Source organism: Oryza glaberrima, chromosome 5 (genome assembly GCF_000147395.1).
Source record: "Oryza glaberrima chromosome 5, OglaRS2, whole genome shotgun sequence".
Classification (NCBI taxonomy): Eukaryota; Viridiplantae; Streptophyta; class Magnoliopsida; order Poales; family Poaceae; genus Oryza; species Oryza glaberrima.
Window position 1 is genome coordinate 25,371,197 of NC_068330.1, and position 27,758 is coordinate 25,398,954.

The window sequence follows — 27,758 nt, forward strand, 5'->3', positions numbered from 1 at the left end:
ATAGGGTGTTCAGATACTAATAAAAAATTAATTACAGAATCTGTTAATAAACCATAAAACGAATTTATTAAGTTTAATTAATCCGTTATTCATAAATTATCAAATCATGAAGTAATTAGGATTAAAAATTTTCTCGTAAATTTAGTCGTTATATGTGCAATAGTTGTTTTTAGCCTATATTTAATATTTTATAGATGTGTTTAAACTTCGATATAATAGTGTGAAAAATTACGGGGCGGGATCGCCTCAGATTATCTCAGCCATATCCTATATAACCTATGCCAGCTGCTCTTCTAGTCCAACTGGTGGAGTGTTGTGTATAGCCAGTTCAGTTCATCAGTTGATAGGAGCCATGCTTCACCATTACTACAGCGGCGGCGCCGGCCATCATCAGGACGTCGCTGCAGCTGGTAGCCCCGGCGACATGGCTTCCTCCACCTTCTCGCTCTTCTTCCCGATGTCCAATGGGCAGTGTTGGCCGCCGTCGACGGTGGAGGAGTCCGCGGCCTACGACGACCACAGCACCGTCACCACCTCTCCTTCCTCGCCTTCGTCGTCCTCTACCGGCTCCGTCGACTGCACGCTCTCGCTCGGCACGCCGTCGTCTCGCCGCGCCGAGCCCGTCGCGGCGGCGGCGCCAGCGGCAAACCATGGGGCGCCCGTGCCGGCGCATTATCCGTCGCTGTCAGCGGCGACCGTGTCCTGGGACGCGACTGCCGAGTCGTACTATTGTGGCCAGCAGGGGAGGCCGGCCACCGGCGCCGCCAAGTGCGCCGCCGGCGCCGGGCACGACGCGCTCCTCGACCGCCGCTGCGCCAACTGCGGCACCGCGTCCACGCCGCTCTGGAGGAACGGCCCTCGCGGACCCAAGGTTCGTCGCCGGCGACGCTCGCTCTCGCCGTCGCTGTTCTCTATCTCTGCAGTTCACTTCGCGGTTTCGCCGACGTACGTCGTGTCGCTGACATTGCCGCCGTCGTACGTTTCTCTGCAGTCGCTGTGCAACGCGTGCGGGATCAGGTACAAGAAGGAGGAGCGGCGCGCGGCGGCGACGACGACGACGGCCGACGGCGCCGCCGGATGCGGCTTCATCACCGCGCAGCGTGGACGCGGGTCGACCGCGGCCAAGGCGGCGCCCGCCGTGACGACGTGCGGCGAGGAGACGTCACCGTACGTCGTCGGCGGCGGCGGCGGCGAGGTCGCGGACGCGGCGTATCTCGCCTGGCGGCTCAACGTCGTCCCACCGGCGGCGACGGCGACGGCGTTCTCGGTGTGGCCGGAGCGAGCTAGCCTCTACCACTACAACTAGCTATAGGCGATTAACTAGTGTAGCATTAGCGTTGGGGAGAAGGGAAGCTGCACCGTTTTTTTGGGGAACATTTTGTACGGTCGCACGCTCCCGGATTGATCGAACTGTATGCATCTGCTGTGCTGTGTTGCACGCTAGCTAGCTAGATGACTCTGACCTTGAAACGAACCGTGATCATTTCATTCATTTGGAATGAACATGTAGCTGTGCAAGGTCATCTTGCTCGGAAAATTCATAATCTTCCAATCTCTTGTGCTGCTACTACTGCTGCATCTCAATTCTGACGCGCCAATAAGCAAGTGAAGAGAGAAGGAAAATGTTTTAAACCTTTTTTGGCTACTATACTTGGTTTTCAAGGCTAAATAGATTAGGAGAAAATGGCCCAATTGGGCCGGAAACTCCATCAAGCCCAACGGTTATGTGGGCTGCACAGAATGGGCTGTCCCAGTAGATCGGAAGTACGGAACGGCTGAAACCTTGTAAACCGAAGGGGTTCGAAGATTAAAACTCGGACCCTCCTAGCCTTGATTTTCTTTCGCGGATTGACACGCCGACTGATTAGAATTCAGGATTAGCGAGTTGGAGGCTGAGTACAAACCCTTTTTGCCTCTTGGACAGCGCTAGGAATTTTCAGCATCGTGCATCGACTATTCTACCCTGAACTTCTGAAGAGCGACGAGAGCCTGAACTTCGAAGCGGTGTTATTTTAAACCCTTTTTTTTCCTGAAGACCTTCGAATTTAAGACCTTATTTTTTTCCTTCACATTTTAAATTTAAGAGTCTTAAGACCTTCGAACTTGCAACCAGTAGAGAGGAAAATCAAATGCACATAATCAGAACTAACAGCCCTCAGCTATATATTTGCTCAAAATTCATCATACGGCATGACATATTGACATCTTCATTGTTCCATCCATCCACATGGCGTGCGTGACAACTTGCAATGGTCCATTATATTGTCTCTTGCTACTGCTCCATTCTATATTTCTATTGCACATACATGAACACATGATACAAAATTATAAATGCAACCAATACATGCTTGCCTTAGATACACATGAACTCAAGAATTCAAATCTTGATGCCTAATCCGATAGCTCACGGAGCCAAATCTGTTGCCGACTGACGTGCACCAGGCTGATCACCAGACAACGTTGGCCTGAGCTTCACCGGAAAGAAAATGCAATTTCCTCAAGTGTTCTTCCTTTAGTCTCCGGCACCCACAGGCATACGAAAACGAGGGTCCCGGCACACACAGCAGCATAGATAGCAAATGTTCCTGAAAAAAAAAAAAAGAGCATACATAGTGACATGAGCCTGGAAGGAAAAGCTTGCATTTTCCATGCATTCGATTGTGTGTATGTGTGCATGCGTCATGCAAGAGAGAGAGAGAGAGAGAGAGACCTCCATTGCTCCAGCTTAACATCAAGCTTGCTGTCATCGTAATGAGCCAAGCTGTCAACCAGTTTGCAAGTGTTGCAACGCTTCCAGCAAGGCTCTTGATATTTACAGGAAGAATCTGAAGGCATGCAAGGCAAATACATCAATCTCCCAGTCAAATTCAACAATAAATTTGCTCTAGGCCTTCAGTAATAATCTCAGCTAATATTAGCAGGAAGGATTATACAATACCTCAGACATTATGATCCATGGTATGGCTCCCAAACCAAGAGAAAATGAAATCACAAATGCCTGTGATATAACATAGAAGGCAATAAGCGCTTCTGCCAACAATGAGAAAAGAGAGATGCACATAGAACTTCAACTAACCACAAGCCCGACCAACGAAAGCATACTCATTACAGAGTATAAATGAGAACCATTAGTTATGTTGTCCTGTTTCATGATCGATAGTAAAATATGTTACAAAGGGAATATAATATCAGGTAACACAATCAAGATTTAATTGAACGAAACTAGACAAGCAGCGAAATACAAAACATTAAATATAGTACCAAATAAATTTTTTAAGTGGCAAAATGACAATACCTTCACAAAAAATGACACAGAAACAACAACAAGAGTAATGGTCATCCCTGTAGTAGAGATCTGGAAAAAAATAAAAATAAATAAATTATATATTCTTCGAAAGTAGCATGCCTGAAAATTAATGGGGATGCAACTAACAATGAGGAGGAGTCGTCGACCAGCTTTGTCAGTCAACCAAGTTGTCACTCCAGTAGCAACCACCTAACATGGTTAGATTTTGTTAAGTATATGAAATAGAATGTCCACATTTGTACAAAGTTGATAAATGAGACATGGATTTAACTCATAGGAAAAGCATACCTGAACAACCCCCAGACCAAATGTTGCTAGATTACTATTCGTAAGACCTGTATAGGAAGAATTTTGTAAGATATCATGCTTGACAAAGTTCTAAGCTACTGCCATTTTTGTGGTATTAAAGTAAAATATTGTGATAGGAGCATCATGCAAACATAAATCACATAACAAATGGTAGCTTTGCATTTGCCTCAGGAGCTCCAAATATCCAAATTAAACTGGTATTATATAAGCGGAAGACTTATGGCTGGTTTTCAATTAATGTCCTGTTCAGATGCACAGTGCAAGTCTTGCTAACTCCACGAGTATTTTATTATTAAAGCTCAATAAAGATTGTTCAACTAGTTATTATATTTTTTTTCTAAAAACTAGCTTTGGAAAATCCAGAGCAATGACAGAGCAGAGCAGAGCGTTGGCAATAATCGATTTTGACATTTGTTTTTATCACACATTCACTTGTCACAGAGTCCTGAGGTATGTGTCCTAAACTAGCACGTACAAGCATGTCATTTCTTAAAACGAAGTCTCATTATATCCTCCAGAACATACCGGCGGCTTTGAAGATACTAGCAGCATAAAATAGAATGCCATTCACACCACTTAACTGCTGCAGTACAAGGAGACCAATTCCTATCTGAAGAGATAAAAACAGTAAGCAAAAAAAGGAACAATAAGGTATCAGAGAAAAAATATATAATTGGAAGCAACCAACCATTAGAGGTACACTATATCTCTTCTGCTTGATATCTGCAAATCGTATTGTCGTCCTCCTCCGTGATGATTGAACTGATCTCTATGTAGAAAATGTGTAAAAATTTATAAATCACATTTCCTTATGTTACATTGCCACACAGAAATAGGATAAATTCCCCACAGTCCGTATTGATTGAGGTAATTGACAGGTGCAACATAAAGAATAAAAATGTCCGCACCGGGTGCATATCACTTAACTACAATAAAATGAAGCCTGGTACAGATGGTTACCTTTATTTCATTTACTTCTACAGCGATGTCTGTTTCAAATCCTCGCAATACTTGCAGCGAGGATTCAAAATCCTCCATCTTTCCCATTTTTGCCTGACATTATAATCTGTTCTATTTAGATCCTGCTGTAACTGTTAACAAAAAAAAAAAAAAAAAAGAAGAAATATAGGGCAACACTCACCAGCCACCTTGGTGATTCAGGGATAAAGAACAATCCAGGTATCAGAATTGAACATGGTAAAATACCTAAGAAACGTACAAGTAACAGTAAAGATTTAAGGCAATATTTTGTATCAACGAACCTAACAACTTAGCCAGACTGATATGCATACGCACTTTCTATCATAATAAGCCGACAGCTGAACACAATAATACATGATAATTTATCTAGCTTACCGAGAACGGAGAGAATTCTCCAGGGAACAAACATGCCTAACAAGTAGGCAAGCAATATGCCAATAGTAACAGAAAGCTGAAAAACAAATTATGAACAGGGTTAAAACCTGCAACAAAAGCACAGACTAGCGAAAATAGATTGATATTGTCTCTTGTTCAAAATATGACCTGATTGACTGAACCAAGAGCTCCTCTCATTGTTTGTGGAGCAATTTCTGCTATATAAACTGGCACCTGAGACCATGAAACAAAGGTTTTAATCAGAATACTTTAAAGCCAAAATATCTCTTTAAACAAAAAGGTGTTGTTGAACAGTGGATGCTTAGTCTGGAAAACATAAAACAAGTTGAAGTACTACTAGCTATGTTGTTTTCATGCAAGGTAAATACTGAAGTTCAATATATTGCATAATTAGTATATAATTCCCAGATTCAATATCTAATATGAGAGAATGATCTATAACACACCTCACCACACACAACAATATTTTGGTTACTCCTATAGGCATGTTGATTTATATTCTGGTCAATTTCGACTCATGTCTGTATAGCACAGAACGAAGGAGTTAGGTTGATTTATATTTTTCTTCTATAATCACAAATAGAGTGGAACCATGTTTAAGATATGGGAAATCCTCAAAATAATATTTAATTCCACACTTTTATTTCCTTAATTTCACATATAAGTACACCTATTATTTGGTTTAGTTCTGTGGTACTTATGTGGCTTACTACACTTCCAGTAGACTCTACTGTTTCATTTCCCATGTGTTGGGCTTGGATGTGTTACTTTGGCATGAACATGTAAAGAGTAAATAATATGAGATTTTTAATAATAAAAGCATCTCAGCACAATATCACCATTTGATCTGAAGGTAACAGTTTTACAATTCCTGAATGAATAGTTGAAAAACATTAGGACGCCAGAATGAAAAAACAAATGCTTATCCGTTGAGAGTAATTTGAGGGAGAAGAAGAGCTGCTCACCACATAGGATATCACGCCGACCCCAAATCCTTCCAGCAATCGGCCCATAAACAAAAAGGATGAGTCCTGGATAAACCAATTTCAGAAGTTGCGCAAGCTATTGGCATTGGGCGGATCAAACTAACTGGTAACAGCTCGAGCATGAAAACTTTACCTTTGCAAAAGATATTGCGAGCCACCCAATAATGTTAGGAATTGCCGCGATCATGAGAGACTGCAAGATCAACCCAAAGAGCACATCAATCAGCACTCTAGTGAAATTCCATTTTTCATCCGAACATTATCACAAGCAGCTCTTTTTTTTTCTTTGCAGATTCTCACAAACAAAGCGCCGCTTTTCACTCCCCTGCTACCATCGAGACTGAAAATCACGATCCGGTTTCTCCGTTCATATGGAAAACGCTAAACAGTAACCGCAAAAATGTCGTGATCTAGACAAGTGTCAAGAGCAAGGGACAGCGGAGGCTCACCCCCTTGCGGCCGATGTACTCGGCGATCTGGCCGCTGGCGATGGCGCCCACCATTGCCCCGACGTTCGACAGCGACCCGAACAGCGAGAACTGCAGCGCGAGCAGAGAAGAGACAGAGCAATTAAACGCAAATCCGATAAGATTAATTAGGCATAAGCATGATACTCCAAGAGAAAAGAGAGAGCTTGCCTCACCTCGGAGAGGGTGAGGCCGAGGTCGGAGATGATGGCGTCCTGGGTGGGCGAGGAGAAGCCGCAGGTGAAGCCGAACTGGATGGGGCCGAGGGCGACGATGAGTGTGCAGAGGACGGCGGAGACGGAGGAGTCGCGGAGGGAGTAGGCGGAGGAGCCGAGGCGCGACCCCATCCCGCCGCCGCCGCCCGCCGACGACATCTTGTACCAGCTCCCCGTGTGGAGGAACGGCTTCCGCAGGTCTGACGCCGACGCCGTCCGCCCCCCATCCTCGCCGCCGCTCTCCTCGCCGCGGAAGCTCATCTCGCGGCCGGGATCGGGCGTGCGTGGACGCGATCGATCCCTCGTTTCTCTCTCGCTGTCGCGCCCAGCTTAGCTTAGCTTGATTGATTGAGGGGAAGAGCGAGTGGTACGCTGATTTTCTGCTCCTTTTCTCGTTTTTTTCTTTTTCTTTTTTTCCCGTTTTCTCCGTTAGGAAGAGCGAGTAGCTGACGCTTTCGCTTTCGGTGCTCCCGATTTCTCATGAGGACGTGTCGTGCTCCACACGAGGACACGTGGCTCCCATCGGGAAAACATTCGGATTGATGAGTGACTTGTTAGAACAAACGAGCAAAATCAACACGTAGCCGGAAAAGGATATTCTAACGTACTCCTACTGGTAGACATCACGCATTGTGCTTATGCATGTACACAAACGTTTTTTTTTAATGAAGAAAATACGTTCTTCGAAAGTGATAGTAAGGTTAAAAGGGTAGAGGTGTACATTTACAGAGATGAGTGTATACGAGCGACTGCCTAATTTTCATAGGATTTGTTTCGCACTTCTCTAATACCACTCACGTCTGAGTATGTAACACATGCACCATAAGTTAAAACATTTCTTTAAAAAAGCTATAAATCTTGATCTAGGAGCCTAGGGGTGTTTTAAGTTCACTATTACATCCTTCGTTTCACAATGTAAGTCATTCTACCGCTAAAGAATCTAAATAAATATATGTGTCTAGATTTATTAACATCAATATAAATGTAGGAAATGCTAGAATGACTTACATTATAAAATGGATGGAGTGGAATTTTTTTTATGAAAAGAGTAAAATAAAATTGGATATAAGTAGACATCGGACACCCTAAACCCATCCAAAAAATGGATTGGAGGGCAGGGGATGGAGTAGGTGGGGGCAAGTAGTTCCTCTGACATAAACTTCACGGAAACGTGGTTACTTACATATAGGCACGAGGGTAATGGGACTCACATGTCAGTAACAATGTATCTGACGTTACGTCAGGAGATCTCATTCTGTGAGTGAGGAGGGCAAAGCGCGAGGATCTCATTACACGAGTGAGGAAGGCCAAGCAAGTGGGACATGGGGGATTTGTGAAGAAAGATCATGCATCGCTAGGACATTCTCTAATAGAGTTTGAGAAAAAAAAATTACTCGTAATGTAGTTGACTAGTATAACATTGATTATATATGGAAAAAATAGAATTTTTAAGAATATTGTTATGGTACATATAGAAGAGACATACACATCCACATGTATTGTCACTCCTGACTTAACTATAGTTACTCCTGACTTTTGTCCAAGTGATAATAGTGCTATCCAACTTTGGGAAGCATCCTGACTCAACATTATTGTTTTCTAAAAAAGATAGGAATTGGTGGAATTACATATAGCAAAAATTAGATTTAGCTAGGTAGAACTATCAATTTTTATATAAAAATCTATACTGACCAATTGAGTATGATTGTAAAGATTAACTAGGCAGATAAGATTTATGTTCCATGTTTACTTTGTTATTTAGGATTTTAACTGTGGAAAAACCTAATCTATCTTTATGAAAAAAAAACTGTATTTTAAAATAGACCAAAGACATTATGAATCAGGATTCAAAGAAAATTGTAGTAGTACTTCAGGATTAAAAAAAAGAGTAAATTATGCTTCAGTATTTTTTTGGGGGGGGGGGGGGGGGGAAGATCCTTCGGGCTATGCAGTGCGGCATAGGGCTGTCAACGAGCCGAGCTCGAGCGAGTTTGGCTATGTAGGCTTGAGCTTGACATGAACTCGAGCCGAGCTTGGATATTGATCGAGCTTGGGAGTGAGCTCGAGTTCGAGCTCGAGCGAGCTTCGAGCCCACTCGAGCTTGATAGCTTGACTTGGTGAAACTCCAAAGAACTTACTATTGTATAAGAGATATTAATGCAAATTATCGGTAGCCAAAATTAATGGGTGCTACTTGTCTTGAATGAAGCCTCTGCAGCTTTTCTCATGAATTCATGGCTTTGAAACGTTGCAATTAACAAAAGCTAGCTACTACATCTAATAGGAATAGTAGTACTATTACTAGCAGCCGGATAATTGTTTTATTGAGAAGCATTGATGAGGTCTTGAGACTTGAGCAGGTCAAGCACGATGACAAGTATACATTGACCCATCAAGAATATCTTCCTACACGCAATGTATCTTATACTTGAGCTTGAGCCCTACCGAACAATTCGAGCTTGAGCTTGCTAGGCTTGCGAGCCTCAGCCTAGACTTGAGCTTGGCTTGTCTAGTATTCTAAACCTATAACGAATCAAGCTCGAGCAGCTTGCGAGCTCTTTGCAGGGAAAAGCCACACCACAAAAGCAGGAGGGGGGGGGGGGGGGGGGGGTGCTCATTTCTTCAACCCCCGAAATACCACAAACGCCCCCCGATCCAACCATCCCCAATGGAATCACCCAACCCCCAACAGGTCAATTCCATGGGCGACCAATCCCCCCTCTCCCCCAACCTCCACCCCCTCTCCCCGTCGCCCTCCGCCGCCGCCGCCGCCGCCGCCACTCCTACCCCCGCAGCCGCCGCCGCCTCCACCCGCTCGTCGCGCTCCAAGAAGCCGCCGCACTCCTCCGACCCCAACCAATCCAAGAAGCCCCGGCTGACGCTGACCGTCCCCGGCCGCCCCCTCTCCGCCGACGGCGAGGTGGCCGCGGCCATCCAGCACCTGCGCGCCGCCGACCCGGCCCTCGCCACCGTCATCGACGCCCACGACCCCCCGGCCTTCCAGTGCCCGCACCGCCCCTTCCACTCCCTCGTCCGATCCATCCTCTACCAGCAGCTCGCCTTCAAGGCCGCCGCCTCCGTCTACTCCCGCTTCCTCTCCCTCCTCGGCGGCGAGCACAACGTCCTCCCCGAGGCCGTCCTCGCCCTCACCACCCAGGACCTCCGCCAGATCGGGGTCTCCCCTCGCAAGGCCTCCTACCTCCACGACCTCGCCCGCAAGTATGCCTCCGGGATCCTCTCCGACGCCGCCGTCGTCAACATGGACGACCGCTCCCTCGCCGCCATGCTCACCATGGTCAAGGGCATTGGCGCATGGAGCGTCCACATGTTCATGATCTTCTCCCTCAATCGCCCCGACGTGCTCCCCGCCGCCGACCTTGGGGTGCGCAAGGGCGTGCAGCATCTCTACGGCCTCGACGCCGTGCCCCGGCCGTCGCAGATGGAGAAGCTATGCGAGCAATGGCGCCCTTACCGCTCTGTTGGGGCATGGTACATGTGGCGGCTCATCGAATCCAAGGCGCCGCCACCGCCGCCGGCCATCCCTGTCGGGCCGCCTGCACTGACTGAACATGGCGATGAGCTCATGCTTCAGCAGCAGCAGCATCAGCAACAGCAGCAACAGAGTGTCATCCAAATGATTGATCCTCTTCAGATGCTCCCAGGGATGGGTTGAATTCGGTATCTATTCTGCAGTTCTGCTCACTACTTCTTGGTATTAGTTGGGTCGTTACTCCGTGAATCCAATGCTTGTTTTATGTACCTATTGTTCTGTATTGGGGGAGATTGGAAGAGGGTAGAGCTGAAAATGAGGACTTGGGGGGAACTATTTAATGAACCAATTAGCTTCGTGTCGTTCATCTCGTCAACTTTTTGGAAATGTTGGGTCCTTAGTCCATAAATCCGATGCTTGTTTAGTTTTATGTTTCTATTGTTCTGTATTGGGGGAGATTGGAAGAGAGTAGACCTGAAAATGAGAGGAGTTGGGAGAACTATTTAATGAATCAATTAGCTTCGTCTTGTTCATCTTGTCAAGATCAAAGCTTGACGTTCTTTAGATCATGTCAAAATCATTTTTAATATTAAGAACTAAAAAACTCTCCTTTGTAGTTGTGCTATGATTGTAGTTTATCTATAATAAATTCATTTAGATATCTTCTCTTGAGGTCATTTGCTAGGATTACAATATCGATTACCTTGTGTTGAGGTAATAATGTATGATTTGATATAGTTGAACTTGAACACTTAAATCTTTTGAGTTGGTCAAGTCTGTTTACATTTGGAGACTATAATGGTATGATATAGTCTTAAGGGTAGCAATGATAAGAGAAGAGAGAATGTCAACCAGAATTTAGTTAAATCCATTGCGACAGAAATGAGTGGAGCACGCTTAGTTTTCATAATGCCTTTGCTGCTCAGAGATAAACTCTTGGCCTTATGAGTAGGGATGATGGCAGGGCTAAATGCAAAACAATAGTGTGCTCAATGTGGTTTTGAATAACGTGTGTAATGCACGACGATCCATTCCCATTTATCCTGATTAGGTGCTTCACCAATGTATGTACTGTAGTAACCTGAAACCAATCTGCCTGTGCAATTGGCTTCAGTAGTTCAATAAATTTATCTCTGCACATGTCCAGCAATTTAACTGCTTGGGAACACAATGCCTCTGCTTTGGATATCTGAGGGTTTTGCATGCGACCTCAATCACATATCTACTGAGACATTCTTGGTAGGTAAGAGTAAGATCCAGTTATCAAGAATTCAAGATGACATGCATATAGTTGGAGTGCAACTAAATTCTTATCCAGATGCTTAAAGCTACTCCCTCCATCCACAAAAGTTACACATATTACTTTTGACACCAAAACCAAGAAGAAATTAAATCACCTTGGATGTTACAAAATCAAGGAGTGAATACAAGCATGCAACCAATGAGTATTTAGATGACTCCTTGGGTTCTACTAAAACATTTATTTTATCTCTTCATTTATTAGATGACTCCTTGGGTTCTAATAAAACATTTATTTTATCTCTTCATTTAAGTCTTGAATGCATAAAGACTACAAATAGGAACAACTTATTTGGAAAAACTTAAATGTGAAATAGGTATAACTTTTGTGGATGGAGGGAGTTCCATATATGCACCAAGCAGTGACAGAGCAGTCATTTGTGTGGTAGTAATATCATAATAACAAAAGAAAACTCGATCTGTAGTTCACAGGGCTAATATAAAATGGTATGATTGATTAGGAGAGTGAATATAAAATGGTATAAAATGGAATAAGAACTTTGGCAAGGCAAACCAGAAGAATTGAATATCTGTATTGCAAACAAAAACTAATTATGAGATTAATTTTCGCTCTTTTGCTGTTCTGCTTGTCTAATCTTTGTCGAATGTTTCCCTGGTAAGTGCTGAGGTGTATTCTGAATACTACTGAACAGTCATGTGGACTACCATGTTTTTATTCAGTGCAGTAATGTGGAGATCTGGATTGGATGTGGTATCGTTAAAAGGTTTCTTTATAATAAGAGGGCCTTTTGCGTTCTCATGTTTCAGTAAATCTTCTTTGGAACGCATGAATTTGACAAGGTTTATACCAGAATTAATTCAGTTATTGTAAAATTCAAGTCCTCTACTCCAAAAGAGGTCTAAATTCCCCGACTCTTTGGGCTCGGTGGGGGCTGAATCCCCGTGCCTGAGCTATAGAAATCCGGGTTTCGCCGTCGGGCGCCGGCTACTGCTCCATGGACTCCGTAATTTTTTTTCTGTTAACGCGAGGCCACGAATATGCTCGAACAGATACCAAATTCTATGGCCATCTTTGTCTTCCAGTTTGATCCTTCCATGCAGTATATCAGTATTTGTATATTAGATGTTCTCGCCTCCTCGGCATCAACGGATTCATACAGCACGGCACACGTAACGTGCAATGTCGCGTATCTCCCATTCACATGCAGTCTTTTGAATCGCTCTTGGGCATGGACATGAACATATATAGATTGACATATAGTTTAGCAGTTCATAAAGTAACATTCTAGCAAGGTATATACTTCAGATATCCACCGTTACCAGGTGACTCCCAAGGAGAAAAAACCAAGTGCTCTTGCATCACTACCAGTGCCAATCACAACTTTGCTTTCATCCACGTCGACAACATATACAGCTTGGCGAGTCTTACAAAAGATTGTGGTTTGGAGAAAATTGCATCCATAAAACATTAATTACCTTGTCCAACATTGCATTAACACTAGCTACTCGTTGGCCCAGCTCTATAAATAGAACAGAGCTTCAAAAGTTTCTGAAGAGTGACAAGAGAGATTCAGATAGTTTCTCGCTACTCGCTCCCGCCAAGCTAAGTTAGCCACGTACAAACACGGCCATGTCCACCGAGAACTACGACCCGTGCTACCCCGACCAGCCGGTGGTGCACCGGTACCTCCCCGTGTGGGCCAAGCTGCCGGCGTTCGCCGCCAAGCCGGCCTTCGTCTGGGCGGACGATGGCGACACGGCCATGTCGTACGCAACACTGACATACTCCCAGCTCGACGCCGCCGTCGAACGCATGTCGTCCGGCCTCCTCGGTGCCCTCCGGCGAGCTGACACCGTCCTCGTGCTGGCCTCGCCGGGCCTCCGCCTCGTCAAGCTCCTCTTCGCGTGCCAGCGAGCGGGGCTCACGGCGGTGCCCATCATACCACCCGACCCCTCCAGGCCCGGCGCCGGCGGCGCCGCGCACTCGCACCTTCTGCGCGCCGTGTCGCAGACGCGGCCGAGGGCGGCCGTCGCCGACGCCCGATACATTGACGCCATCAAGAAGTCGAATGCCGTCGTCGACGTCGCCGGAGAACCTGATCGGCTCGCCGCCATGTTAAGGAGCCTACGGTGGCTGTCCGTCGACGAGCTGGAGCAAGGAGGTGCCAATGGAGCGGCGCCGGTGACGCCGTTCGTGGGCGGCGAGCCGGAAGACGCGTACCTGATCCAGTACACCTCCGGCGCGACGGGCGCGCAGAAGCCCGTGGTGATCACGGCGGGCGCGGCGGCGCACAACGCGCGGGCGGCGAGGAGGGCCTACGAACTGCACCCCGGCAGCGTCGTCGTGTCGTGGTTGCCGCAGTACCACGACTGCGGCCTCATGTTCCTCCTCCTCACCGTCGTCGCCGGCGCCACCTGCGTGCTGGCCTCCCCCGACGCCTTCGTCCGCCGCCCGCGCCTCTGGCTCGAGCTCGTCACCGAGTTCAGGGCGACGTGCACGCCCGTGCCATCGTTCGCGCTGCCGCTGGTGCTCAGACGCGGCCGCTCGCCGGACGGGCGGCGGCGGCGGCCTCTCGAGCTCGGCAGCCTGGAGAATCTCATCCTGATAAACGAGCCGATTTACAAGTCGTGCGTCGACGAGTTCGTCGCGGAGTTCCGCGGTGACGGGCTGCTTCCCGCGTCCATCTCGCCGTCGTACGGCCTCGCGGAGAACTGCACGTTCGTGTCCACCGCGTGGCGGAGCCGCCGGTGCGTGGACCTCCCGTCGTACAAGAAGCTTCTGCCGTCGGCGAGGCTGTCGTTCCACATGGCCGACGAGGAGCCGGAGATCGAGATCATCATGGTGGACGAGGAGACCGGCGAGCCAGTGGAAGACGGCGTGGAGGGGGAGATCTGGGTGTCCTCGCCGAGCAACGCGTCGGGTTACCTCGGCCACCCGTCGGCGACCCGCGAGGTGTTCTGCGCGACGCTGCCGGGGAAGGGCTCGTGCTACGTGCGCACGGGCGACCGTGGCGTGGTGGTGGTCAGGGGAGCAGAGCGATATCTCTACGTCGTCGGCCGGAGCGCCGACGTCCTCGCGCTCGACGTCGACGGCGGCCAGCGCAGCGTGTGCGCGCACTACATTGAGACGGCGGCGTTCGGCGGCGCGCCGGATCGCCTGAGAGGCGGCTGCATTGCTGCCTTCGCCACCTCGCCGGTGCCGTCGACTTCGCTTGTGGTCGTCGTGGCGGAGCTACTGAAGGGAAGCGGCGGCAGCGGCGGCGGCGACCACAAGGATATCTGCGAGGGCATAAAGCGAGCAGTGTGGGAAGAGGAAGGTGTGAGGGTTGGCTGGATCGTGTTGGTCGACAGCGGCGTCGTGCCGAAGACAACGTCGGGGAAGCTCCGCCGCGGGGCGGCGAGAGAGAAGCTGCTCGCCGGGAAGCTTCCAATTCTCTTGGAAGCACGGTATGACGGAGATGAGAGCTCGAGCTCGGTGCCATGGGACGGTGGCGAAGAGGAGATGGAGAAGTGTCCTGGCATGGATGCGGCTTATGGGAGTGCAAGCCGCCGTCTGCGTCTGCAGTCGTTTCTTTGAGTGAACATCAGTGTTGGCTCTTGGCTCCAAGCCTTCCTACTTGGGCATCCTTAATGATTTAGGCCCATATCGACCATAAGTGGGATGCAATCATTTTATTCATGGCAAATGTTACTGTGTTTTGGATCTCGTCTTTACCTTGAGCTTAGGCCAAAAAAGAAATTCTTACATAGTATCATTCAAAACCAACATGCATATTGAAAAGATACAAAATATTTTTTTTTCTAATTTTTGTGATCTAGTTCTAATGCATAAAATTAGACAAAGGTTACTTTAGAGCTCCTATGGGCTAGTTTGAGCAACATCCTTTGAAAAGACATAAAATAAGGAAAGATGAAATTACATTTCTACTCCCTCCATGCTAAAATAAAAAGGGCTTGTTCACTTTGATGCCATTTTCAACCTTACCAAATTTTGATAAAGTTGCTAAAAAAATGGCTACATTTAGTTTGCTGCAAATTTTGGTAACTATATAAGAAATCCTGCCAAAATTTTGGCAAGTTGCCAAAATTTGGTAAGTTTTTTTTTCATCAAAGTGAACAGGCCCCAAGTTCATTTTTCATCCATCTCGACACATACAAATACAAAACCAAAAACACTAGAATACTTACTTTGTCGAATCACAATGCAACTAGTTTTCACTTTATCTATTACCAATGCAGTTATTTCATAATTTAAAAAACTTTAATGCGACAATTACTCTAAAAACAAACTTTTGAGATAAATGAAAGGAGCTAAAAATGAACTTATTATAAGATGGAGGGAATAGCCTCTAAGATAGGATGTACAGAGGCAAAAAGTTTTGATATTATAAATAAAACAAACTAAAAATTGAGAAACACCATCTGATGTATTAAAACTAAAATAAAGAAGCCAAAGACGAAATTAAGTTAAAAAGCTTAAACAATATCCTTACAACAGTAGGCCTTTCTAGGGTTGCACGGCCCAAACTAGGCAGATGGGCTTGTTGGTCGCTATGTCAGCAATGTCCTGGCCTCCTGGGAGTACTTCGACCCCTAAAGGCCGCCACACTATTTTCGCACTTCTACAGCATTACACCGTTACCTAACTAACCACTGTTCCTTTCGTTTTCAAGTCTCCGTCTAGAATGAAAGTACTAACCTACTGTCAATGGCTCAATTAATAATACAACTAATATAGAAATGATGTTCTTACTTCCTACTACTCCGTTCCAAAAAATACAAATTTTATCTATGAACCTGGACAAAATTCAATCCAGGTTTGTAGTTAGAATTGATTTTTTTTTTTTAAGAACAGAGGGGTATCTATAATCCGTACTGACTATGAGCCCGGAAGTTAGGTGAACAATGGCACGCAAAAGAAAAAAAAACTCATGCGATGTTAAGAACAGGTGAACTTTATGATAATTCGGACGAAAAGTCGCGTGGTTTCATAGAAGAAGGCATGTGGCAGTCTTAAGTCCCTAATAGCGCCTAAACTTTTATACAGCTAACCCCTCAAATGACTGTATTCTGTGATTGACTCGGCACTTAGTCAACGGCGTGATTCTCACAGCGCACATGAAATGGATGTAACACGCAGTTTCACTAATCACCATTGATCAGGCCATTGAACATGGCCGAGCTTATAGAATTTGGTTTTTCTAATTCTTAACTTTAGCGTTATATTCCTATATTGCAATCGCTCACTACATAGTTTTAGTTAAATTGATAAATATAGCTAATTCCAAAGCGATCTGGGATGTTTTCGTGTAGAGGTACTACCGTTTCCATTAGGAGGTTAAGGGGCTGTTTGGATGCTATACTAAGTTTGCCACCATTCACCATACTTTTTTGCCATCCTTGTCTAAGTTGTGGCTTACAAAAAGTGAGCCACACCTTAGCTTGTGTCACACTTTGTTGAGTTGATGACATGTGGGGCCCAAATAGATGAGAAGGAATCTTACCACAAGTATGGCTATGAACCAAACAATATGCTAACTTGGTCAAACTTGCCTAACATGAGGTGTGGTAACCTTTGGCAAACTTTAGGAGCAAACCAAACAATCCCTTAGTACTTTAGTAGCTAGCAAACACGACAGACATTTAAAAAAAGAACTATGCAGCCTTGTTCCCCTCGTTGTTTGGAAAATTTGGAAGGAAAAGAATCTAACATATTTTCGAGGAAAAAAAAAGCTACCTCAACATACCTCTTCGCTAAAATTGAAGAGGAAGCAAGTACTTAGGCGTGGGCAAACGTAAAGCGCTTATGTGACTTCTTACCTCACCATGTATAGTGTATGGAATGATTTCTCTTTTCATTTACCTTTAAGAGGTGAGCTATGTCCTATAAGGCTATGTTTAAAAAATGGATTCAAATGATTTCTCACTTCTTAAAAGGTAAGTTTACCCTATTTTCTTATTCTCCACTCATTTTTATTTTCCAATCTAACCTCTCCTAATCCATTTTCCATATACTCTCATAAGCAAGCCTATGTGGCAGGAGAAATTTCAGTATTTACCATCCAATACGATGACCTTTAAAGAGCTGCCACTTAATACGCTGGCCTTTCAAAATTTACCACCAGGCACGCGAAATTCTTCATTTGGAGCCACTCCGTCCGCCTGCCCCGCCGTCCATCCGCGCGATTGTCTCCGAGCTAGGTGGCGTCGTCGCCCAGGCATGGTCGTCGTCACCTCGCATCCCGCCCTCGCCGCCGTCCCCATCCCCAAGCTCGTTCGGCACCATCGCCACCGCCGTCCCAACCTCCATCGCCACCATTCCCATCCCCAAGCTCATTCAGCGCTGTTGCCATGCTTGCGCCCCATCGCCGCCGTCCCTGAGCTCGTCTGCCGCTGTCGTCGAGCTCTCATTCCGTTCCGCCGTTGCCGCCATGCCCGAGCTCGCGTCCGGTCGCCGCCGTAGTCACCCCCAAGCTCGCGTTCTGCTGCCGCCGCCGTCGCCCCAGAGTTCACGTTCCGCTGTCGCCACCATCGCCCCTGAGCTTTCCGCTGTCGCCGCCATGCCCAAGCTCTCATCCGATCATTGTCGCCGTCGCCCCTGAGTTCGTGTTCTGCTGTTGAACCGCCATGCCCGCAAACTCCGTCCCCGTCTACCATCTAGACGTCGACAAAACCATGTGCTCCTCCGTCCCTGTCGAAGGTGCAATGTCCCTCACTGGCAACCGCGGCGGGAGTGAGCTCAGGGATGATGGTCAAGCCTTGAGACGACGGTCGACGAGCTCGGAGATGAAGACAAAGACGGACGACACGGACAAGCAGACGGAATAGCACGAAATGAAGAATTTCGCGTGTCTGGTGGTAGATTTTGAAAGACCAACGTATTAAGTGGCAATTTCTTAAAGGTCATCGTATTGGATGGTTAATACTGAAATTTCTCATGTGGCAGAAGAAAAAACTCGGCGGTGGAAGGGTCAATGAATCGGCGGTGGGCGGTGGGGGCCCGGGTGCAGGGCGTGGGAGGTGTCGGCCGCGCAGCGTGTCAAGGACTCATCAAAGACTAGCCGTGTGATGAAGTCAGAGGATCCCGGATCCAGCAAGCGAGCGATGCCATTTCCGAGCCAAACCCCGACCGGAAACAGTGTTCCCCCAAAGCCCCACTCACTCATCACTCTCCCCAGGTTGAGCTTCCTTCCATCCATCCAGCTCCAGCGGCCATCATCCCCCACCACCACCGCCACCATCACTTCATTCACTACACACTCCCCCTCCCTCTTCCCCCACCACCCATACAAGCTTAACGGCAGCTGCTGCTGCTACAGCGAGAGCTACACGCTCTAGTTAACCCAAAGCCATCCAGCACTTTGCGAGGTCGCTTTCGTTTCGCCTCCTTCGTCGGCCCCGGACCGGACCGGACAGAGGCATGTCCTGATGGAATTCAGGGGCCATGACGAACCCGTCGACGAGATGGGAGTCGCGTACGGCAGGACGCCACCCTCCTCCTCCTCCTCCCCCGCCGCCTCCGCCTCCGCGGGGAACGGCGCCGGCGCGGCGGAGGTGAGGTACCACGAGTGCCTGCGCAACCACGCCGCGGCGATGGGCGGCCACGTCGTGGACGGATGCGGGGAGTTCATGCCGATGCCGGGGGACGCCGCCGACGCCCTCAAGTGCGCCGCCTGCGGCTGCCACCGCAGCTTCCACCGCAAGGACGACGGGCAGCAGCAGCAGCAGCTGCGCCTGCTCATCCCGTCCCCGCCCACGCCGCGCGTCCCGCTGCTCATGCCGCCGCCGCCGCAGCCGCACCCGCACCCGCAACACCCCTACCTGCACCCGCCGTTCCCGTACCACCACACCCCAAGCGGCAGCGGCGGCACGACGACCGAGTCGTCCAGCGAGGAGCGGGGGCCTCCCTCCTCGTCGGCGGCGGCGGCGCAGGGGCGGCGGAAGCGGTTCCGGACCAAGTTCACGCCGGAGCAGAAGGAGCAGATGCTGGCGTTCGCGGAGCGGGTGGGGTGGCGGATGCAGAAGCAGGACGAGGCACTCGTCGAACAGTTCTGCGCGCAGGTCGGCGTGCGGCGCCAGGTGTTCAAGGTGTGGATGCACAACAACAAGAGCAGCATCGGCAGCAGCGGCGGCGGCGGCAGTAGGAGGCAGCCGCAGGAGCAACAGTCACAACAGCAGCAGCAGCAGCAGTAGCCATGGGAGGAGACAAGCATTTGGTTAATGGTTTGGTTAATCCCCACCTCATTATTTTTATACGCCCAAGACATGAGGAGACGGGTTAAACAACGCAACGGAAGTGAGGACTACTCTCTCTGCCGATCTTTATCCTCTCTCTCTCTCTCTCTCTCTCTCTCTCTCTCTCTCTTCATTTGGCCTTAACCTTCATTCTTTGTAGTCACTTATCCTCCTCCATAATTTGGTTCTTGATTCTAGCCTTGTTCAATTTGATTCCTTTTGCGTCTAGTTGAGGGTTTACTTTGCTCGCGAAAAAGGAAAAAAGTTTGAGGGTTTACCTGAATGATGAGGTTAGTTTTACATCTCTTCATTCTGATGCTTGCATTTCACCTCGTTAGCTCTCTGCGCAGAGATAAGCAATCAGGTTAGACAGCAATTTTTTGTGAGAACAGCTCCCCTGTTGGTGACTAATGGTTGGTTTCCCTCTCCTTCCTTTGAATTCGGCATGTTCATGAGTTAAAGCTTAAAAATAGAAAACCAACACAAAACTAATGATCAAAAGCTAATGATGATTAAGTTCTTGAGCGAGTTTTCTGATTAACTAAGAGAACAAATCAATATGAGATTATGAGTAGCTAAAATATTACATGAGATAACACCGAGAGCCTGGATGTGGTTTTTTATTTGTGATCGGCTGAAACATACAGACGAAATACACTTGGATGTGGTTTTTTTATTTGTGATCTACCACAAAAGAAACTTGAGTTTGTATCAAGCATATCATTCTTGCTTATTTATTAGCCATTTAATTGAAGGTGTACTTGGCTGTTGCTGTTGCTATGCTTGAGTTGTACTTTGCTCTACATTCAACACATTACTGCCATTAAGTTAAAGAGTCCTTTTTCAAACCTGAACCCATTAATAGAGAGCTGGAGTTTGAAATCTGGAGGGTAGAAATGGGTGGCCACATGACCTATCCTTCTCTCCTTTACCTTCCAGAGGTAAAGTGATATCACAAGAGTTTGGTTCCATGAAATTGTGAGGTCCATGGTGCAAGAGAGAAGAGGCAGATAAGGATGTAATGAATGCCCTCCAAGAAAATTGCAAGACAGGAAATGGGAGATAATGAGAAGATTTTGTGGTTTCTTTTGGTGCCCTTGTTTTGGGAGTTTATCAGTTTCTCAATATAAAGAATTTTGCCGGACCAGATGAAACAAGGCACATGATGCAACCAGATAGTACTATTTGACTAAGCAATAGAGCACGACGCATGCCTTAAATCTGTGTACAAATTTTATTGAAGCATTCTCGTGTACAACTGTTACTGCTTAATACCAACCGCCGTCACCAACCAGCAGCTACTTTTACTAAAAGAGTACATTGCTATGAACAGTAGAGTTAACTCGTACAGCAACAAATAAGCAAGGCAAAATTTGCCACAGGAGACGCAAAAAACGTGTAATTGGCTAAGAGACCGCGACAACGTGACATGGCTCATGGACACTAAAAAAAGTCACCGGTCACATTATTTTATTATTTCCGAGTAAAAAAAGTGAGATATTTATCTAAATGCCCGGATTGTCCTTTCTCTTTCCTTCTTTAAATACCGGTGGGTCTCACATGTCATGGACAGCATATGTTTAATCTAATTTTTAATAGGTTTTTAACCACCTGGGCCCACGAGTCATGGACTAATTTATTCGTAATTAGTAGGGTGATTACTATTTATTAATCATAAGTGGGGTCCACATCTCTCTCCTATCCTCTTCTTCCTCACGCACGCGGCGGAGCGGAGGAACGACGCGACGACCTGAGCCGAGACGGCTCGGCGCGCAGCGGAAAAAGCGGTGGCGCTCCGCCAGGGTCTCACCGCCGGCGATGGCAAGGCGCGACGGACACCATACGCACGGCGCGACGGCCACCATACGCACGACGCGACGGACAGGTGCGTCGTGGCGGACAGGTGCGTGGCAGCGGCGGGCAGCTGCTGGTGCGGCTGCGGCGACGGTGGCGCGGACTTGGCCGAGCTCTGCGCCGTGGCAGCGGCAGCGGCGTTGCAGAGCGGCTGCAGCAGCGGGTGGTGGTGGCGAGCGGCTCCATAGCCATTGTGATTTGTGCATTGCATTTGATCGATTTGTTGCCGTTGATTGGTTTCTTGTTGACGTGTGTGCAGGTTTGAGGTGGATCCATGGCGACGGGTCGGTGGAGAACAGGACCTGCAGAGCGGCGGCGGCGCCGTGAGGCTCAGCTTCGAGACACACCACGGCGGCGGCGTGGCACCTTCGCCGGAGTTCGCGGCGTGCGCGGAAATCATGGTGTTGCTGCTCCTGCAGCGCGGCGAGCTCCTGGTGCACTATGACCGGCCGAGCCATCACCACCGCCGGCACTTCCCAACGCCGCAACCAGTCGAAGCCGCCGCCGCAGTTGAAGTTGGATGGGGATTTCAGGTACTGAGGCTGGGGCATTTTCGTCCTTTTGAAATTTCTCTCTCCTCTTTTTCACCGAAAATAATAAAATATTGCCTCGGATGTCCTACAGCTAATTACACAAATTTTGTAGTGTCCATTGGCAGTGTCGTGTTTTATGTGTGTCTTCTAGTTAATCACATGATTTTTGGATGTCATGTGGCAAATTTTGCCAATAAGCAATTAGCAATGTTCGTTGCAATGACGTACTACTAATGAACTTATTAGACCAAGTGACAAGGAACCGATCTAGTTGCAACATCGTACTGGTAACTTACAGCAAGCGACAATGAGGTTATCTACTTGTAAATTTTCAGTTGACCCGCCATGCAGCAAGCAAGTACTACATTTTGGGTATTTTTCTACACTTGTATCAGGGGCTAGGACAGGTAATTTGATGCAGCTAAATCATCTGTTATCCAGAATTCCCTGTTGTCCTCTCAACAAGCAGGATTTAGAACATATAGTGACTAATGTGCACATCAGATAGGAACTGACCTTAATTGTTTTCATATTGCCATTATGCGTGGAGCCGTGTAGCCATTGCTTCCTTTGATCTGGATGGATTTGTCACTTTGGCCACGTTTAGAGCCTGCCTACCTCTTGTGACAGCTTACTTGTTAAAGTCTGTTCCGCCAAAATCTGTCAAGGAAACCAATGTTATTGTGAAGAAGAAATAGTGGTACGCGCACATTAGAACCTTATCGTTTGCACTATATAGAATCAGTCGTTGTGAAAATTTAAATATTAAATTTTAATTTTTGAAGTTTTCTTATCTAAATTTATTTTTCAACATTGACATTTTAATCGCTAAAGGCACACATATATAAAAAAGTTTTATCTATAAATTAATTTTGTAATACATTGTACAAATATACTCAACATATAATTAAAAGATGGTGGCATTACTATGACTGAAGAAACATGAGGAATTTAAAACCTCACGCCGACGGTTTTCTTTACACAACTCTCAGAAAATCTACATGAAATTTTATATAATAGAACAAAAAAAAGGCAGAGAGAAGAATCTGCTGCATACGAAATTTTATATGAGAAGAGAAAACAGAGGCAGAGCAAAGAAGCTGCGGCCTGTTACTATGTCGTATTTACAACGATAATAGAAACAGCTAAACACAACTAAGGTAGATGGGATCATGGGAACAAACAGAACAGGAGATAACAATTGCTCGTGCTGAGATATTTCGTCCCGAGAAAGAAGCAATTGTTAGGAGTATTATTATCTTATTGCAGCGCTAACTTATTTTAGGTGCATGGCAAGTATGGAGTGATTGTGGTGTGCTGCAGCAAATGTTGAACTTTAGCCCATCATGTTGCTACTGATTGATCAGTCTTATCAGTTCTGATTGTTTTGTCTTTTCATATGCATTTCTGACAGGCGTTATTATGACTCAAGAAACACTATTCGAGAATCAACACTACTACCGTGGTGACCTGTGATTTTCTGGAGGGTTGTTCCCTGCCTTCTCTGCGAGGTTCCATTCCATAAGCTCAAGACAAACCTGCTGTCCGATAGGCAGACCTAAAAGTGTTATACGAATGTAAGGCAGTCCTAATTACTCCTACTCTACATCACCCAAAAGTATCTTAAGTAAATTTTCAAAAAGAATAGACGATCGATTGAAAGCAAAATGCAAATGCCACCCATGAACAACAAAACTGCACGTACTTGCTCTTAGTGCTAAGAAAAGCGAGTGTTTAGTTGTGAGAAGCGAATCAATAATTACTTCAACTCATTCTTCCACCAATTCAAACAATATTGAAATTTCACGAAAGAATGTAGAGTAGATCGGTAGAGCCTTATGTTGCTCCGTTTTCTGGAGAAAAGCAACGAGAAAAATGTGTGGACAGATAAAGAGAGCTGCCCTACTATATTCAAATGATATATTGGAAGAATTTGTCGTGCGAACAAGCCGATAAGATCTACTCCATCGTGGTAATTACTAAAAAGTATCTGCTTATGCTAACCTCCAATCATGTGGCTCCAAGTCCCTAAGCAACGTGAAGCCTAATCAAATCTAGTGCTCAAACTTTTAAGCTTCAAATATTTTTAGCAGCTGCCCATTCATTCAATCCTCCCCAAGTTTAAACCAATTCCATCTAGCTTCCACTTGATAGCACTAGCCCAAACATATCTAGCTAGTTAATCTTAATCTTCATGACGGTTCAAGCTTAATTGGATCAGCTATTTATAGAAGCAGAGTGGACCCGACTCAAGCAGAGTCAGTTGCGCAAGCAACTAACCACTCAACAAAGCAAGTTTAAACAACTAATCAACAATAGACTAATGCAAAGTACCAGTAGTACGTTGAGGTACTAACGATCTTGATTACAGTTCTTAATTAATCTCCCAGCCAATCGTGGACCACCGTGGACCATTTGCTTCCTAAGCTCCCACATTAAGGGCGTGCCCGGCATGAAGGCGCCATCGTACTACAGTTGCAGACCATGTGGATGAACCCTAGCCAAGACAGCCGCTTTGTTAATTCCTCCCCACCAGCCGAGTCCCACGTCATGTACAGTAAACATGGTGTTTAGGGTCCGGTTTGGCTGCCGATTGTCAGTGTTTTAAGTCAGGATGATCTAAATTTTCTGGCACAGGAGTTTGTGTGAGACCAATGTCAGAATGGAACGTGCCAGGCAGGTGGGGGAGATATGATCAAATTTGTGCTGCTTTCGACAGGTCAAGTCCTGGAAGCAGTGGTTTACAACGTACAAGGAACAGGGGGCAGAGAAGGCGCACTGCAGGATGTTCGTGGCTTTCATAAGATTGTCACGTTGTACAGGTAATTGTCTGACTAACTGCTATAAGCGTTGCACCACGACGTCGTTCAGGTAGAGATCATGGCATCATTTGATAGTAGCTTAGTATTAGTTAATGCGTAATTGTTTACCGCGCTAAGTCAGCATAAGTTATACACCTGGTAATTCATGGCGACCTTAGGTTCCAAATCCAGTACACAAAAAAAAAGGTATGGAAAAGGGAAAAAAAAAAAAAAGGCGTTTGACAGGGACGTGACAAAAGAAAACAGCCATCAGATAAAGGAATGGCAATAACTGGAAAAGGCACAGAGAAATGACCGTGAAAAAGCATTGCAATTTCGAATCTTTCAAGTTTAGCATATCAATCTAAAAAATTCTAACTCAATGAAATGTCAAAGCAACTGAGGGCATTGCATAAAATCGAAAGACAGCAGGTACCTGCACAATATAGGGAAAGGTCCTCATCTTGAACATTTTGTGGTAGGATTAATGTCCTCAGCATTCTACTCAAAAATAGTGCACCGACATCGTTAGCGTCTTTGAGAGATTCTGCACATACTCAGTGGAAAAAAAAAGGAATTCAAGATTGATCTTATGTAGACGAAAAGAACTAAGATAAATAGGTCACTCACAGGTGCAAGAGAGATGAGAAGTTGTAATACACCCGGCAAGAAGTTGTAATACTTCTATCTTCTTGATAATCAACCATTGCCAAAGAAAAATTCTTACATGCACGTTAGTCAGCATCATACCATAAAGTCATGAGCACAACTAGCACCCAGAATAGCAGTCTACATGAAGCTTGTCCCTTGCATAAATTGGAATGCAGATAGTTATGTGCAGATAGCTAGATAAGCTTGCAAATCGAATAGAATGGCCCCAGCAAAAAAAAAAAGAATAGAATGGATATTTCAAATGATAGTATCCCCCTTTTAACATGATAGTTTTCAAATATATTCATATGACCATTGGCCAAGCTACACATAAGCTTCACTAATTAAACAGCAAAAGTTATTCATCAAGAAGGTATTGACAGTAGCAAAGTTCAATTTAAGGATGGCTGTAATTACAAAGATGCTGTCTGCTTATATTGCAAATCTAACATAAACAAGGCATTTAGTGACTGTATTGCAATGAAGAGTTGCTTCAGATAAAATGGACAAGTCATACAAAGTTATGTAATGCAAAAACAAGCTGAAAATGGTATGCCAATTCGAAAAGCTGAAAAATGGTATGCTAGCATTTTGTTGAAGTGATGTGAGTATTAGCTGTGTTTATGCTTAAGAAATTGAGAATATGTTCTTGTAGAACTATTAATCACAACATTAAATAATCATTAATACAAGTTCAGTATTCTGCCGAGGGACAGGCATGATTGCCTGCCAAAGTTCAGTTTCTTCTACATCAAGTTTTTAGGTGCCTCCTTATAGATGGTCAAACTATTTTAGATTATTTCAATATCAGACAAGAAATAAGCATTTCTGAGCGTACTGATGCTGCACTGTTTTAATTTCTAATGAAAATCATATAAGATAATGCATGAGCATTACCTTATATGCGATGCCACGGCATAAGAATGTTGGGCAAAAACCAATAATACAGAATGCCACCTAGTAGAACCAAGATTTACAATTCCGAGATGGACTCCCATCCCAGGTGCTGGCGGTACAACGGTTTTCGCTATTCCGATCGAAAACCGACAGAGTTTGAACAAATTTCACGAACCAAAATTTGAGTTCAAATTCTCTGGTATGTCCCATTTTTGTCGAAAACCATTCGGCTTTGCTGAAATTCCGTAAGAAGCCATCTATATTTTGAACGAAAACTGAAAACCGACTGGGGTTTGGGATTCGATCAGGACCACATTGCCTCTCCATTCTAGTGACTGGGCTAAGTGCTAAGTGGGCTTATTTCATGGAATTTGGCCCAGCAAAGTCTTTTTTCCTTTTTTTCTAAATCAATTTTCCTTTCTTTCATACTGTACAGTTCAAGAAACGCACGAATACACCATTTTTTAAAATATATATATATATATCGTAATAGGTTCTACGAATATCATACTATTTATAGGATTTTTTTTCGAATTTTTTCAATTTAAATTTTGAATTGGGATGAAACCCATCGAATTTCCAGACGGCAACTACTTCCAAGCCACGCTGGAACCTTGGTTTTTCATGGAATCCGAGCGATTTCCATCAGCTTTGTGAACCCTGATTAGAACAAACATAGTTAGAACTGAGTGTTTCGTCGTCCTAAATTGACTGTAACCTAAGATATCTAAGCAGCAGACCTCCATTGAGTAATGCCTAATTATCACCTATCCGGTACCTATTTAGTACTTGAAGCCACTTCTTCAACAATAGTTGTGTTGTTATTCCTGCATGAATCCAGGCTGAACACACACTACCTACACCAAACTAGCGAATTCCAAGTCAAGTTTCCTTCAGACACCAGATACAACAGTTCATCAGCACATAAATTCAATCAATCTACAGGTAAATCTACCTCATATTTCCTTAAGTTAATATGAGGGAAATTGAGGTGGAATTCTGGTGATCGTGTGAGGTAGCTCATCCAATAGGTATTCACCACCATCAAACGAGCAGTGCTAAGCATCCAGGCATCAAAGCAACCACTAGATCCGAGTAGCCGACAGACTGACAGATCAAACTAAACCTCACAAAATCGACGCGAAACTCACCAGTCACCAGTTTGGCCGGGTAGGAGAAGACGAATCCACGGAGTCGAGGTGGCTCCGGTTCCCCTTGATTTGAGCGCCGCAACCACCACCTCCCAGTAGAAAATGCCTTCGCGCGACGGCGAGGGCTTGTAACTAGGTATCGGTTGGTTCCCGCGGCGGCGGAGGCGGAGGCGGAGGCGGTGGCGGGGCGGTGAAAGCTCGCCATTGGGTGGGTACTGGGTGGGT

At 46.0% G+C, this 27,758-nt stretch overlaps 5 protein-coding genes and 1 long non-coding RNA gene across 6 annotated transcripts; 4 read left to right on the forward strand and 2 right to left on the reverse strand.

Annotated features, from left to right (window-relative positions):
• Positions 1 to 245: 245 nt before the first annotated feature.
• LOC127774533 (GATA transcription factor 15) lies at positions 246 to 1,555 on the forward strand. The gene is made up of 2 exons (XM_052300793.1): positions 246 to 871; positions 992 to 1,555. The coding sequence occupies exons 1-2, from the start codon at positions 353 to 355 to the stop codon at positions 1,304 to 1,306; spliced, it is 834 nt and encodes a 277-aa protein (XP_052156753.1). The 5' UTR covers positions 246 to 352; the 3' UTR covers positions 1,307 to 1,555.
• A 587-nt stretch (positions 1,556 to 2,142) lies between these two features.
• LOC127772615 (sugar transporter ERD6-like 4) lies at positions 2,143 to 7,033 on the reverse strand. Its single transcript, XM_052298564.1, has 17 exons — positions 6,623 to 7,033; positions 6,429 to 6,518; positions 6,113 to 6,172; positions 5,959 to 6,024; positions 5,141 to 5,206; positions 4,973 to 5,048; positions 4,758 to 4,822; positions 4,577 to 4,669; positions 4,305 to 4,385; positions 4,142 to 4,226; positions 3,596 to 3,642; positions 3,434 to 3,496; positions 3,296 to 3,355; positions 3,077 to 3,142; positions 2,939 to 2,998; positions 2,711 to 2,825; positions 2,143 to 2,585 (listed from the first exon to the last, which is right to left on the reverse strand). Exons 1-17 carry the CDS (start codon positions 6,920 to 6,922, stop codon positions 2,473 to 2,475), a joined length of 1,506 nt encoding a protein of 501 aa, XP_052154524.1. The 5' UTR covers positions 6,923 to 7,033; the 3' UTR covers positions 2,143 to 2,472.
• Positions 7,034 to 9,295: 2,262 nt separating this feature from the next.
• Positions 9,296 to 11,297, forward strand: LOC127772616 (alkylbase DNA glycosidase-like protein mag2). The gene has a single exon (XM_052298565.1). The coding sequence runs from the start codon at positions 9,330 to 9,332 to the stop codon at positions 10,332 to 10,334; it is 1,005 nt and encodes a 334-aa protein (XP_052154525.1). The 5' UTR covers positions 9,296 to 9,329; the 3' UTR covers positions 10,335 to 11,297.
• A 1,697-nt stretch (positions 11,298 to 12,994) lies between these two features.
• LOC127772613 (uncharacterized) lies at positions 12,995 to 14,998 on the forward strand. The gene has a single exon (XM_052298563.1). The coding sequence runs from the start codon at positions 13,042 to 13,044 to the stop codon at positions 14,986 to 14,988; it is 1,947 nt and encodes a 648-aa protein (XP_052154523.1). The 5' UTR covers positions 12,995 to 13,041; the 3' UTR covers positions 14,989 to 14,998.
• Positions 14,999 to 18,510: 3,512 nt separating this feature from the next.
• Positions 18,511 to 21,501, forward strand: LOC127772617 (zinc-finger homeodomain protein 6). Its single transcript, XM_052298566.1, has one exon. It carries the CDS (start codon positions 18,840 to 18,842, stop codon positions 19,602 to 19,604), a length of 765 nt encoding a protein of 254 aa, XP_052154526.1. The 5' UTR covers positions 18,511 to 18,839; the 3' UTR covers positions 19,605 to 21,501.
• Positions 21,502 to 22,513: 1,012 nt separating this feature from the next.
• On the reverse strand, positions 22,514 to 27,704 carry LOC127774872 (uncharacterized). The gene is made up of 3 exons (XR_008017825.1): positions 25,465 to 27,704; positions 25,271 to 25,381; positions 22,514 to 22,693 (listed from the first exon to the last, which is right to left on the reverse strand). It is a non-coding gene; the product is annotated as an uncharacterized LOC127774872 (long non-coding RNA).
• Between the last annotated feature and the right edge of the window lie 54 nt (positions 27,705 to 27,758).